The sequence below is a fragment of the Aythya ferina genome, assembly GCF_964211825.1.
Source record: "Aythya ferina genome assembly, chromosome: 2".
In the NCBI taxonomy this organism is placed as follows: domain Eukaryota; kingdom Metazoa; phylum Chordata; class Aves; order Anseriformes; family Anatidae; genus Aythya; species Aythya ferina.
The window spans coordinates 114574978-114590063 of record NC_140297.1 but is presented as its reverse complement, the minus strand read 5'-3'; the positions used below and the strand labels follow the sequence as shown (position 1 = coordinate 114590063).

Genomic DNA, 15086 nt, shown 5'->3' with positions numbered 1-15086 from the left:
TTTTCATGTGTACACCTTCAAAATTGGAAAGAAGTTGGGTTTTCGTGTTGAATTTGGAAGAGTTATTCAATACAAGTTTTTTATAATAACACCTTTTTTTTTTTTTTCCTTATATAGGTCAGTATTTTGGAGACCATTATATATCAAACCAGCTGAATAACAAAGACTTGTGTTATAACAGAAATTAAGATTATTCTGGTAGCATACATGCTGGAATATACACTGCGTGATTCCAGCTGTGAGTTGCTGTCAGCTGCTGGTGAGTAGAAAGAATGACTCAGCAAGACACAGTGAATTTGTAATCAGGAATGGTTGTGTTGTTATCAGCAAGTCTGGAGTGCACAAGTCTATGCTTCAAAGTTTTTTTTTTCAGATGGGGAATTAGCTCAAATGGTAGAGCGCTCGCTTAGCATGCGAGAGGTAGCGGGATCGATGCCCGCATTCTCCAGGGAATGTTTTTGGTATTTATTCTTTGTGCAGTACTTAAAAATATGTCCTATTTATACCATTATACAAGAAAAACTAAGTGTAGAAAAAAAAAGACTGAATTATAATATAAAAAGATTCACATATTTTCAGTATTTTATTTTTGCATTTCCAAATGATAATTTTTTTCTTTTATGTACAGGAGGAAAAATATTCCTTACATAAAATAACAAAGCTTATTGACATTTCAATACAGTAATGAACAACATGAATAAATTACAGAGAAAAATAAATTAAAACTTTGGTTTATGATTGCATTATGTAGTTTATATTTTTTGATTATTATTATTATTTTTCATAATGCAGTTTAGTGTATGATGAAACACATATTGTATTTGCCCTGTGAGGATTACTAATTTTTGTTGTTGTTGTGTAAGCTATTTATTAGAAGAAATGGGCTAGAATATTCTATATATTATTTCTCATAAAAAGATTATATCTGTTGCTTGTGAAGCTTCACATCTGTGAAATACTATGGAAATTTTCTTTGTACAACTATGCTTACACATTTTAAGTTGTTGTGAGATAATTTTTTATTCTGATTTGATTTTCTTACTAGCTCATTCAGGTAATTGCAGTTAAAATGAAGTCCACTTTTGAGAAGAGCATTGTAGCCTTCAGGCGCCCTGTCTATGCTCAGGTCATGATTTAAAAGTCTGTTTGCTTAGAATAAGATTCTGTACTGGTTATCTATGTATTTTTTTTAAATTATTGCTTCTGTGTTTTCTGTGTTCCTATTACTGCATAATACTTGATGCTTCCTCTGCTTTTAAAGAGGATGAGTAATGTTGCTCTTCTCAGCTAATCAGATGCAAGTTTGTGCAGATGACATGAGAGAATTCAGTGGGGCAGGTGCAGTCTGCAGTCACTTGCAGACCTATGGCTTCTGACTGTAAACTCTGGACTAATGAGTGCTCATTATATTTATGTTCAGCTCCCTATAGAGGAGCTCTGGTATCTGTTATGGCTTGTGAATGTACTGCAATATGAATAAAAGAGCTTTTTCTTATCCCATGTAGCATTGAATGTCTTCTTTTTAGATACACTGTCTTGTGAAGAATTTAGTGGGCTGAGAAAAATAAGGGTCCAAGCTCCCAAAAGCAGTACCTGTGGGAGGAAATTACCAGATGATGGTGCAAGTAGTTTCCACAGCCCAGTGTCCATTCCAGAGCAATGACTCCTCTGGCTCTATCTGGACTTTTTGAGTCACTAGTTTCATAGATATATTATGTGCAAAGAAAAACAAGGTAATTCAGTGTGTTTTATTAGTATTATTATTGCCACTCTCATAGGCTTTTGACCTCTATCATACAGTGCTTAACCGAGTTACACGAGTTAATTATTCATTCTGTGAAAAACAATGTTTGCACTAGAGCTGTATGATACAGTTATCGAATGCCTGGGTGTAGTGCAATCTGAGAAAGGGAGGATAATTATTCCGTATTTGCCTTCTCTCAAGACTTTATTCCAAATATCACCTGAAAAGGCCTTCCCCCAGGGATGGGCCGGAGCTTGGGGACCATTATGGAGGTTTGGGGACCAACTCTGGAGGCAGCGCTTTGCAGCAAGGGGGCTGGCTGGCTGCAGAATCCGTGCTTTAAAAACCTGAACCGTGTAGAAAACAATTTATTTAATAATTTATTGTCACACACTTGTCCGTCACGCTGTGCCCTACACCTGCTGCAGGACCCCCCCCCCCCCCCCCCCCCCCCCCCCACGCACGCACACCCCCCGCCTCAGCCCGCGTGGCCCCGCCCCTTCCCCGTAGCCCCGCCCCCTCCGGGCCGCGCGGGAAGTGACAGGAGGGGTGGGGGGGGGGTGAGCGAGGCGGAAGTGACGCGCGCGCGGCGTGCAGGCCCGGCCGGGTGCTGGGGGGGGGCTCGGACAAGATGGCTGGCTCCACAGGTCGGTGAGGGGGGCGAGGCGCGGCCCGGGAGGCCTCACAGGCACCGGGGGGGCTCCTCCGCCGGGCGGGGAGGGAGGGAGGGAGGAGGGGCGAGATGGCGGCCGCGGGCCTGCTGACGGGGGAAAGGGGAAGCTGCGGCAGCGCCCGGCCTGGCTGCGCCTCTCCCCTCACACACTGCAGGCGGGAGAGGCCGGCCTGGCCCCGGGGGGCTGCCCGGGGTAGCAGTGGGGTGTGTAGGGGAGGAGGGGTGGCAGCAGCTTGCTAAACACACCGGGGGAGAAAGGTTTGTGGCAGGGGTTCGGTGCTGGGTCGTGGTGTGGTCGTGTCCTGGGGGAAAGGCAGCTGGGTTGAGTGGTGGCTGCGGCGTGGTGGGGGTGAGGAGTGAGGGGAGTAGCGTGTTTTCTGTCGCTGGGTCTGCCGTGTGGGCAAACGGAAGGGCAAAGAGCTGTAGGTCATAAGCTGGCAGCAGGAGAGAGTGAATCCCATGCAGGTAGCTGGTGTGGCATCTGTTCAGCAAAGGAAAAGACAACGAGCGCTGCTTCAGGTCCTGAATGGAGAGGTTTGAGAAGCACAGAGGTGCTGTCTCAGTTTTGTACCATGAGAGACTTAAAATAATAAGGCCTGTCCCCAGTACAAAATCGTGAAGGCTTCAGGGCCTCTTCCCCTCTTTTTGTGTTTCTGAGGTTTTATGAGATGTAAACAGGACTGACAGAACTCAGCACATTGGAATGAATGTCTCAGTGCTTAGTCTGAGATGAACACTGGCCACATCCACTTATTTCTGTTTCCAGTCCCCTGGGTCATCAAGTGACTGAGACTATAACAAAACAGAAAAAACATTTGTGAATGGAATTTGTCTTGGTACCTTACTGCTGATGCTGTGAAGAGAGCCTGTTTTATGGTAGGAGAGCCTTCTCCCCTTGCTAACGTGACTGGTGTGGGATTTACAGAGTGGAGTTTGGGAAGATAACAGTGAATTGGGCACAACTCTTGCTCGCAACTGCGCAGTGAAAGAGCAGTCCAGAAAGGTCTGTTATTGCCTATGATCAGCTGAGTTAGCATGGATGATATATTAGAGAAAGGTTAGTATTTACTTGGCTATGGATTACGGCATTTTATTTTGTTAAAATACACTGGCATACTTCCTGGTGTCTGAGTGTAAAAAAAAAAATAAAAATTAATAAATTATACTGTACAGTAACTTCTAATGACTTTCGCTTGTGGAAGGTGTCAGACTTCCTGTACTGCACGGGAAGTCAAACCTTAAAAAAGGCCATGTGTTTTGAGTGTTGCCATTTCCCATCTCAATCCACTGAGTCTGGCTCTTGTAGAAAATCGATTACTAAGAATTTGTCTATCAGAAAAGCTATTTTTTTTTCCTGCAGAGAATTTGACTACATAACAAACAATTTTTTAACAAAACTCTCATAGTTTTACCGCTATAAAAGTTCATCAGTCTTTCAAAGTAGTGGTATCTGTACACTTCCCACTTTTCTTTATACATGTATCTGCCCCAAAGAAACTAAAATGTTAGTGGTACGTGCAAGCACTGTTAAAGAAATTAAGTCATTTTATTAAATGAAGGAAGCAGACAATCATTAACAGAACTGCTGGGAAAACTTAGTCAGGGCTTCTAAAGCAAAATGCTTATTCCTGTGGGGAAAATGCTGTTGGCTCTTTATAGGTATATGCATAGATTGGCGGTGGGGTGTTTTTTTTTTTCCTCATAGTGGGCAGAAATTCTTTGAGATTTCATCCAGAAGAACTCCTCTTACCTGGAAACTGCGTTAAACTCATTTTTGGAGGAGAGAAGGGAATGATTTGCTATAAAGATACGAATTAACTCTACCGATGTGAATTTTACCTGTTCTTGTTATGAAGTTCAACTTAATCCTTATTTATTTCAGAAAAATGAAAATTTTGGTTGCATGAAGTCCAGGAATGAAAGTCTAGCTTCAAGGATGTCAACAACAAAACTCTTTCCAAGGTCAACTGTCTCAGTTCTATTGCAGATATTCCTTTAATGAGATCACCAGTTCTTTGAACAATCATATTAAAAAAAAAAAAAAGACCATAAAAGCAAATAATTTAGTTTGAAAATAGCTGTTCTTCAGCGTGTGCTACAGGAACTGTCAGCATTCTATAGCTAGGGAATAAGTCTCACGTCTCACCTGCTTTTTAAAATGACCTATATTGACTAATTCTACATGCAGATATTTCACTTCCTGGAAACTGACATTAGTAAGATGCATTTTGATTATTCTTCTAATATTCCAACTCCTCCTGCTTGCAGCTGAATGTAGGCTGTATGGGTACTGATGGAGATCTGGGGAAAAACAAATCATATTTTTAAAGAAGTGAACAGCTATTGTTGATACAGTTTGCCAGTTTCACATGTGTTAGCTGGAGACTCATTTTATGATGTTTCTGAAAATGTAGAGTACAAGATGTGATTAAACATAGTTCCAGATTAAAAGACATAATTTATCAAAGCATTTAAAACCTCCTATGTAACTTGAGAAAAAGCAACTGAAAAAGAACATCATTTAAAGGAATTAATTCAGGAATTAATTACATTTCTGCATTTCAAGATGAAATCAACACTGCAGTGTCTAATACTGTTCTCTGTCTAGGGGTTGCTAAAGGCTTTCATCTCCTGCCTCTTCAACTGAGAACTTCAATAGAAAAAGGCTAAGTTAGTTAAAATTCACTTTGGTTTGCTGGAATTGCACTCAGGTTTAAAAAAAATAAACACACACAAGAAACAACGCAGCTGATCTATGGTCAGAAATTGTAAATAAGATTCCCAGTTTACTTCTAGTATGTAGTCACAAGCAACCTGTTTTGAAAGTGTGTTTAATGGCTTTCAAAGGAGTACAGCTACATCCCAAATAAATACTAATAGAACTATTAAGGTTGGAAAAAGCCTTCCAAGATCATCTGGCCCAACCATGCCCCTACTACCAATGTCACCCACTAAACCATGTCCCTAAGCACCACATCCAACCATTCCTTGAACACCCCCAGGGACGGTGACTCCACCACCTCCCTGGGCAACCCGTCCCAATGCCTGACTGCTCTTTCTGAGAAGAAATGTCTCCTCATGTCCAACCTGAACCTCCCCTGGCAAAGAGGTTTTTGTTTCTGCAAAATCCACACTTTTCCAAATACTCCAGATGAGTCGACTACTTTGTGTGACTTGTGTTGCCCACCTGAAGATCGCTTTCTCTTTAAATTTACATATGATTGATTCTTTGAATAGAAGTGGCACAGTGCTCAATGTCAGTGCCTTGTTTTCTTAGGTTTGGTGTTTACCTCTCTTTGTAAACATCTAGAGGTGGTGAAAGCGGTTCTAAGTGTGTATGGCTGCAGCTGTTACGAAGCTGATATTAAAAATGACAGCCTGGGAAGGTCTTCAGGGCCATTTAGTCTGATTCCCTGAGCTGTAGAGCAAGAACTGACAGCATCTTTTCTGGTGATTTGATAGTGTTTTTTTTTATTTTTATTAATATTATTTTTTGTTTGTAAACCTTTTTTTTTTTTTTTTTTTTCCTTAAAAACCTCCACTGAAGAAGATTTTGTAGTGTGAGACAAGATCTCGTACTACTTTCCCTTCGATGTCTTACATCGCTTCTTCATTCAAGATCAGCCTGATGTCTGTTCTGTGCTTAGCGGGATAGAGATTGGTGGATTACCATACCTCGTTTGGAGACTCCTAGGTTTTAAGAGCCCTTCAAAGGAATAATGAAGGAATTTATTCATAAGTGGGATGGAGAAGTAATATTTTCAAGGCTAGTTTTGCATATAAATGCATATATATGGTCTTCCTTCTATGTTTTTCCTTTGAGGATATCTTGCTTCTCTCCCATTCTCTGTTATGCCCAGTGACAATGTTAATCACTTACCCGGAATCCATTCAAGGAGTGAATTGAAAAGCTGTTTAGAATTTTAACAGTCCTGTAAGGTTTTTTCTTTGCGTTTATAATTTTAGCTCTGTAAGCACAGACTTGAAGCTGTAAGTAATCAGGGAAAACAAAAGAAGTAGAATACTGTACTCTGTGAGGCAGCCCTTGGTGGGGGGTATTTTTCCATCCTGTCCTATGCACGAGGAATTGTAACTGGGATTGTTCTGCCTCCTTAAAACATCATGGCAAGCCACAAATAATTTAGATGTGCTTCAGCTGGGTTGAAAACAATCTTGCTTATAAATTACTTTTAAACTATATATAGACAATTTTTCTGACTGTGTGGCATATATAGGCAAGATACTCTTTCTTCTCAGCTTGGCCTGTAACATTTTCCTGTCTTTGTTGCTGGTATTTTACAGCTCTGTCTTACAGAGCTCCAACTTATATTGTTGTGCCACAATATGTAATGGTATGCTCCCAGGCTAAATGCCTTATTTAGAGGTTTACAAAGCAGGCCACTTACAGAACAATTTGTTTGAAATTCAGGGATGATATCAGGTACAGTATGGAAGCTCATTGAGTAAACTATTCTATACAGTCCTGGAAAATACTAGCCTGCATGAAGATGCAGCACACACGATTTCAGGAAGATCTGCCTTTCAGTATTTGGAGGCAGGTTGTCCATGTTATAAATCCCAGCACAAATGAGAAGGCTTCTCCTGTGTGAGATTTAGATTGCCAAATCTTATGAGTAGTTAGTGGAGCTGAGTTCCAAATACACATTCATTACTTCGCACATCTTGCCTTAAGGAAGATTTTGTCCAAAAGCAGTGTAAGTACACACTGTGAAACTTCAGCCTCATTTTGTTGACAGTCTTCCTCCTCTCTCTCCAGCTACTCTTGAATGCTTTTTTCTAGACAACAGCTTGCTCTTCATCCTGACCAAAACTTTATCTCAGGCCACAGATCAGCTTCAGCTGCTCGTGTCACTCAGGTTTTGTAGCCTTGCTGTCTCAAGTAGCTTGTGGGAGCCTCAGCACGGGATGTGTAAAGACCAGAAGATGCTGTTGAGAAAGCATTCAAAATAGTCTGGATTTAAGCTGCACTCAGAAGGGTTTTGCTGTATGCTGCTATGTTTGGCATTTGGAATGCACTAATGAGATGTAATGCAAGCAATATTTTTGAATAAAATCAGTACAAAAAACTAAGAATGTGAAGCTGTCAGGCTGGTTCTGAGTAAGATGAGCTGCTGCTTTACAGCCTTTGCAAATATGTATGGTGCCTCGAGTACATGGCTGTTAATCAGTTGTAGTTAACATTTGGAAACAAACGGAACCTGCAGTAGAAACTTAGAACTCCGGAGCTCTGCATTAATCCTTTATTTCAGCAGGGTCAGTAGCTTCAAATAGACCGAAAAAAAGTCAGGAAAATAGCTTCTAACATACCGACAGACTCAGGATACCCTTCTTAGAAGATGTGTTGCATTACACATCTAAACTACATGAAGGAAAAAAAAATCACCTCCTTTCATTGCATTTGTGGCTGTTCATAACTGATGAGTTAAGTAAATTTGAAATTCACTTGAGTAAATTAAAACATTTTTCACAGTTCATGGCAAAATAGTGTGCTTTATTCAGGATACCAGCATAGCCTTAGTGAAGTGCCCAGTTTTATTTGTATCACTTCGAACTTTTTAAAGGAAAAAAGTGTATGCTTTGTGACGTGGAGTATGTGGTCATGTAAAGATCAAATGATTTTAACCTTTGAAACGTGGTTTATGGGAAATGGCAGACTGAAACGTGACTATCACAAAAATAACACAGGGAAATAATTTGATGACAGTTCTTGCTACTAAATATGTGGTGAATGGTTTTTGCTGATTGTGTCCTTAAGTGTTTGCTTAGGTGAACAACCGAAAAAATAACCCTGGCTCAGACTGTCACACAGATAAAAGATCTTTGTTTTGGGCTGTGGGTGGGTGCTGAGTCATGTCGTGAGGACCTTAGAAAAAGTGTTTGCTAATCAATGACTTATAACCCGTTTTAGACAGCTTTACAGCTTTGCTAAACTAAATCCTTGATGCCACTCTTGTTATCTAGGTCACACATTGTGTTCTTGCTATTAAAGCAGACCCTGTTAAAGTCATTTCATGGGAAGAGGTTTTGGCCTCTGCTGGGTTCCTCTACTCTCCTGCTTCTGACCCTTTATCTGTAACTTTTTAAATGTCATGTTACCCTTAAAAGATAGCTTTAGAAGTATGTGTTTGAAATCCTTTTTCCTCTCTGCCATCATAATATTGGTTTTAAAATGAAAGCTTCAAAAATTGAGCCTATTTGCCATTATACCTTTCTTTTAGACTTTTGTGTCTTTATATAGCTTTGGTTTTAAGAGTGGGCTTATTTCGTACTAAACATTTTTTTTGTGTGTGTGTGTTTCCGAGGAGATAAATTGGAAAGATTTCTTTGATAAAATAGTCATCCCTTAGGCTAATTAAGTAAGAATTAATATTGCTGGTGTATTTTGAAGTGACAGGTGTAGTTCCTAAACGCTCTTTCCTGTCTTCCTGCCTTACATTGTTTTTTACAAAATGACAATAGCAATAAAAATCTCAATTTGATAAGCATCACAATGTCTCATTTTTCATAATCTACCATATCATATCCTGAAACACATGGGAAGATCATTGAATCATTTAGTATCTCATCTGTGTTTCCTTCAGTAGTTGCCTACAAAGCGTTAAATTTTAAATCATAACCAGCCTCTGCATTTCCACCTTTCACCAAAACAAGCCTGGATTGTAGCCAGGGATGAGCTCCTTCTGTGAGTTAATTGTTGCATTCCTGTGTGTTTTTCTTTATGGCTAGGCACAAGCTGACGTGTGGTGTCTGATGGAACGAAGCTCTCAGTTAGCAGTGGTCTTGCTTATAACAGAAAGCTTGCATTTAGATTCTAAATTGATCGTTTATACCACTATTACCAATGCACATTTGTAAAATTAATGAGTTTTAAGCAACTTATGCTAGTTTCCATTTAGAACTTCAATATAGTTTAGCATTCCATTGTTGTGATAACTTTTTTTGGATGAGGTATTTTAATTACTTAAAATCTGTTTTGAGAGCTACTCAAGGTTGTGTTTTACTATTATTTTTACACCAAGAGCATGTTTGTGCCCTGTTTCATAGTCTAATAACATATGTATCTGTGGTGGAGTAAGCCTCTCCATTACAGCATTTATATGAGCACCATTAGTAATTCCATTCCAGCAACTGTATCTTTGCATTTTCATACTAATATGATCACCTTAAATAGACTGAAACAAACTCTTCCATCTTTGCTAACAAATTTGAGTCTCCTTGGAGTTTCTCTTGGATCCGGATGACATTCAGCTTTAGGACACATTTGTTGCTGCATAAAAAAATCAGGAAATTGAAGAGCGCATTTTGAGGTTGGACTGCAGGAGATGGGGAACAGAGGTTTTCAGTGGGGAGTGAACCTTATTAAGGAGAAATGGTGAAAAATGGAAAAACTTACTGGGATTTGTAAGAAATGGCTTCTCCCCAGATACTGGTCAGAGGGTGAAGTTGCTCTGACAAATCAGGTAGTTAATGGCAGCCTTGTCTCCCTCCGTCTGTTGCCCTTCTGAGAAAGGTGAATAAGAGCAGAGGGGTAGCTGTGGGGAGCAGAGGAGGAGAGAGGAACAGACATCATAGTATATTTTCCTGGAGGACGCTGACCATCACAAGAAGGCTGCCTTGAGTAAATAACCTGATGAATTATTGAACGGAATAGGCAGAACTCGAAATTATTAGGAGCAGTTAGTTTGCTTCCTTCTGGTTACCTAAGAGGTAGGAAGAGAGGAAAGTAGGGAGGGTTTCTGAGGTGAAGATGCCTTGATAATGGAGCTATTTGTTCTGCTAGTGATTTCTCACACTTAAAGCCATAAATATTAAAACCTAAAGTTGCACTGGATTTTGTTGTTTATTTATGCATTTGTAACGTTTACTGTGCTGGAGAAGTCAAGTTCAAGGTCTCATCATTCTTACTGTGAAACCAGCAGCAACTGAAACGCATTGACTAAACTGATGCTGCTTTTGCAGCTCTGATCTACTGAGATCTCTTACTCCAGCATACAAATTTGTGGTTTAAGCTGTTATAATGTGTATTTGTTAATCAAATATGTTTATGACGTCCCAAGTGCTAGTGCCCATAGAAGTAAGACTTAATTTCTTCCCTTCTGTTCCCCAGCACTAAATAAACTTTAATATCGTTCATATTTTAAAAGTTTATGATTTTCATGTCTAAACCCAACTTTTTTTTGTAATGAAATTAAGTTTGGGCCCAGTAAGGCAAACTGGTATTACCACCTCTCCTTTCTTGTTAGGCTGTCCATCACTGTTCTTGGTGTACAGTGTGTTCTGGATTTTGTGAGTGTAGCTGGGAAAATGTGTATGGAAGTAAATAATATGAGTAAATGAATGTAAATAATATAACAAGTAAAATAGAGAATTGGATACCACCAAATGTGAGGTGGGCTCAGCCTTGAAAGTGTGAGCTGATACGCAGAAGCCCATACTTCTGTTTGCAGCCTTTCCTCCCTTAGCAGTCTGCCTGCCCCTAAACGTGCAAGTATGAAGTAAGTTCTGTTTTCTTTGAAGACCTGTTTTACTTTATTTTGCAGCTGAAAAGTTTTGCTAAATGTACATTTTAACACAGCTCAGCTGGAATAACCGCTAGATAACCAACCAACCAAAAAAGGCCAACATGCATATGCCATTTAGAAATTATCGCTTTCAATGTTTATTATTAGCAGATAACTAACAGTGTCTTAATGTTAGGAGTATGCATAATGAAACTGGAAGTGAAAAAATCTGCTTCTGTGCATCTATGTTTTTTCTTTAGTGAAGTTACTGTTTTTTCTAAACACTAGTGTTTGTGCCCTGCCCTCAAGATATAAATACCTCCACACCTCTCCAGGCCTTTTCCTCTCACCCAAGATATACATGCTTTGTTATAATGAATGAGGCTTCTGCCGTATGAACATGGTTTCTCATTAGCTGCCTTTTTAATATAAACTGTGTATAGAATATTTATGGCTGTAGCTAGATTTGAATATAAAGGAAATTCCTCTGCAGCTGAACTTTAGTTCTGAACTATCAACATCTAAGGCATCAACACTGTAAAATTTCACATAAGTAAATACATAAATAGTGTAGCTAACGTAATTCTGAAAATAGATAGCTTTAACCAAAAGATTTTGAGGTGAAGGCTTATAGCTTTCACACTAATGTGACCATGTATTGGCTCCTGCTGTGAAGTTTTGTATGGCAAATGAAGCCTCTACATTAGGAGGAAAACCAAAGCAACTGATGATATGCATGCTTTAATGTCTTTGTTAAAAACAAACAAACAAACAAAAACACAAAACCAAGCAACTTCAGTGTAGTTTCTAGAATTGTATCTCCTCATTGAAGTCTTCTATGTTTTTTCAAATTCTCAATTTTTTTCAGATTTTAGTTCCAGTAAAATGCAAAAAAAAAAAAAAAAAAAAAAAAGTTAACTGGTCACAAAGTTCCTATCTAGTCATAGTCAAGTGTATCATGATATTTTTGTCCATCTAATTTGTCCTGTAAAGAAGCTGTAATAGTCCATTCAGTACACGTCAGCTATGCCGGGTACAGACAATTTCTGTAAATAATGCTTGTGAGACGGCAGTTTTCTCATCTTTAGGATTATAGCAAAAGTGGCTCTGAATTATGAAAAGCATTGAACACACAAAATAAATGCTCATTTATGCTGCACGTCAGCTAGTGTACATCTGCTTACTTGAGCTGTGCAAATTTACCTGCTACACATCTCTTTTCGTATTAATTCCTAAAGTTAGTAGTCTTTTTTTTTTTGTTCGTTTTATCTGGGATGAAGAGTTACAATTTATACGGAAGTGGATTTTTATCTGATTACATCAGGCTTGTTTTTCTTAGTCTGCATGTTTCTAGAAGTTTTCCACAGGTAAGCTCAAATGGGTTAGTCTTCATGCGTCTGCAGATCTAAATGGCCTTTTACAGCCTTTCTATTAGCAGCTAGTAATGACTAGTCACTAATAAAGTAATCTATTAAAGTGCATTTTTAGATGCTAGCACAGTGGAGAAGCAGCAGTCAGGATCCCTGTTGTTTTTTAGGGGTTGCCTGTGATGAATCTTGGATGCACGAAGTACTTGTGTTTTTGTCATCTTTATTGTGTGACTTTTGATAAGTCCTTTTGTTATTCCATCACTATTGATAGGAAGGAATCTACTTGCTTATATATGACAAAATCAGTGATGACTGGAATCTTCTGGAGGAATATATTATACTGGTACTATATGGATGTTTCATCCATATGTGCTGGAATCACTCACTACCTTATTCACTACCCTCATCAGTGCGTATCATCCATGTGTTGTTACTAAATTTAAGATAATATAATACTTTTTCTGATTAAAACTAAAAATTGTTAATGCAGAAAAGTCTTGTTTGAATTCCATTGCTTTGGGACATACTAGCTGAAGGAAAATAGGGAAAAATAAAATATGGTAAATGTAGCTTTATGAACAGTATAGGTATGCAGGATTCTGAATCTGAAGCATTTCAAAACTTAGTTGGAAGGCAGTTCAAAGAAGTGGGATGTACCCATGATTCTAAAAAGAAGCAGACATTTAATTGAACAAAAATAACAAGACATCAAACTCAATTAATGAAATTATTTTTCTCATTTCAGCTCATTGTATCATTGTGTTGGTTCATAGATTGAGTTCCACAGCAGCAGCTGGGGGCTTTCTTCGGTCCTGGAGAAAATGTGCTACTTTTCATCGAGAAAATTTTCATTGTAGTAACCGCTGCATTCCTCCGCTCATGATAGCGATGGAGTTCTTCTGTCCACAGAACTCCCGTGTCCAACTCCATTCATGTGCGTGTTATTAGAAATACTTCTGGTTTTTTGGAACCAGGTTACTGTGATCAACTTGAGATAATAATTACAAAATAATTACAGTAAGCGTGGTAATACTTTTTGATATTAGGTTCCTAATAGTAAGTCAGCCACTGTTACTCTGTGTATACGCAGAATATTTTACTGGGCAAAAGTGCGTGATGTGAGCGGGATAACTGGCAAACAAAAACTTAGATTGTGTTTTTTAAAAAGAGCTTTTTCAGAGAAGAGTACATCTTACAGAAATGCATTTGCACAAGACTGTCTTTTGCAGCCCAAATAGGATATTAGTATTTGACACACACACAGCCCTCTTTTCCTCTTTTTTTTTTGTTTGTTTTTACATCATCCATTGCGGGACCTACTTAAGGCTATGGTTATTGTATATTCTGTTTATATGTATATTTTAATTTTGTTGGTAGGGTGTATTTCAGCTTCTATCTTTATTTTCTCCAGAGCAAGACTCCTTATGAATTGCTCAGGCTAAAAGGCACCTGTAATTTTCTGTGTGTTTCTCTTCTGAATTTATTTCTTCTCCATACACCAGGAGAAATTATATTATTGCTCAGAATTTGCAAAGCTGACATCTTTCCCCTCTTCCTTGTCATCAAAAAATACTTATTTTTCTGCCAGCCTGAATCTGTTAAATGGAATTTGAGAGTTTTTATTTTTTATTTTCTTTCTTTTTTTTTTTTTTTGTTACCAAGCTGTATGTATTTTGCAGTTTTTGTTAGCTGGAAGTCATCGTACATAAACTAATCCATACATTCAAAGTGGTGCAGGATTTAATGCTGCAGGATTTTCCTGACGGAGCTATCTCAGAAAGAATAACACCGCTGACAGTATCCTGGCTGTGTTAATGTGTAATGCCCTGATACAGCTCGTTCCTGGGTCAGCATAAAGGTTTGTTTGTGTAGCTGCTCGGTGCATGTGCTGTCGGTGCGGGGTGTGCTGCTGTGGCTGTGGTAAGAGGCTCCTAGTATGGATCTGGCTGCAAGGTGTGATTGAAGCCAAGAGCTGAGGGGGGTTTTAAGGAAAACTGCTGATACAGATATTGTGATACACACTTGTAAAAATAGTTTTGGGTACAACATAAACCCTCACGCTTAAGGCTTTGAGTCAATCTGTGAAAAATTAGGATTATGCCCTTTTTTAAGCTTCAGGGAGAAGAGATGTAGATCATTGAACTCCTGCCTGGTACATGGCTGTTCTTAGGAATCAATTCATGTGCAAGGAATTGGGACTACTGAGTGTAATGGAATATTTTGTATTCATTTTTTTGTATCACTTTTGTTGCTGTAGTCTGGGCTCTCCAAATTACTTCTGTTTGGTCTGGAATAGCACCAATGCATAATTTACATTCAGCTGCAGACTGATACAGGTAATAGCTGCACAGTGAGATCAAGAAAATACTCGTTCTTGCATTGCTTAATTTCATGAATATTAAAATTGAAATTACACAAACAGGTAAACACCTGTTGACGTATTCCATACTTTCTGATATTAAACCAAGCTGTTGAAGTAAACCAGCTTTAATTCATTTTAAAGCAATGGATGCACGTACCTGTATTGGCAGTTAGATCAGCGTAGGCCACTTAAGTTTAATCAGATTTATATGACCAGAGAAGGAGTCTGACAGTGTGAGTTCTTCAAAAATGTGGCTTAGCGTAGCCAGTCTGCTCTGTCAAATTTGATGTAAGTGCAACCGTGTGTGTTCTTGGTGCTGATTAAATCTGTACCAGCAGGTGATCCGGTGCTACCAGCTGTGGACCTGTGTCTTGGCACACTAACCAGGAACAGGTTGCTCCAGAAAATGTCTCAG

At 38.9% G+C, this 15086-nt stretch overlaps 1 protein-coding gene across 5 annotated transcripts in view; it reads left to right on the top strand.

The window, feature by feature from the left end:
* Positions 1-2304: 2304 nt before the first annotated feature.
* Positions 2305-15086, top strand: part of UBE2V2 (ubiquitin conjugating enzyme E2 V2) — a 28383-nt gene continuing 15601 nt past the window's right edge. For 2 of the 5 annotated variants that reach the window (XM_084511926.1, XM_084511927.1), the window contains exons 1-2: positions 2317-2391; positions 13055-13243. In XM_084511926.1, coding sequence (XP_084368052.1) covers positions 2376-2391; positions 13055-13243 — 205 coding nt within the window. In that variant the 5' untranslated portion in view covers positions 2317-2375. Of the gene's footprint in view, positions 2392-3185; positions 3294-13054; positions 13244-13988; positions 14168-15086 lie in introns of those variants that run through there. The other 3 variants (XM_084511930.1, XM_084511928.1, XM_084511929.1) reach the window with 3 other exon arrangements.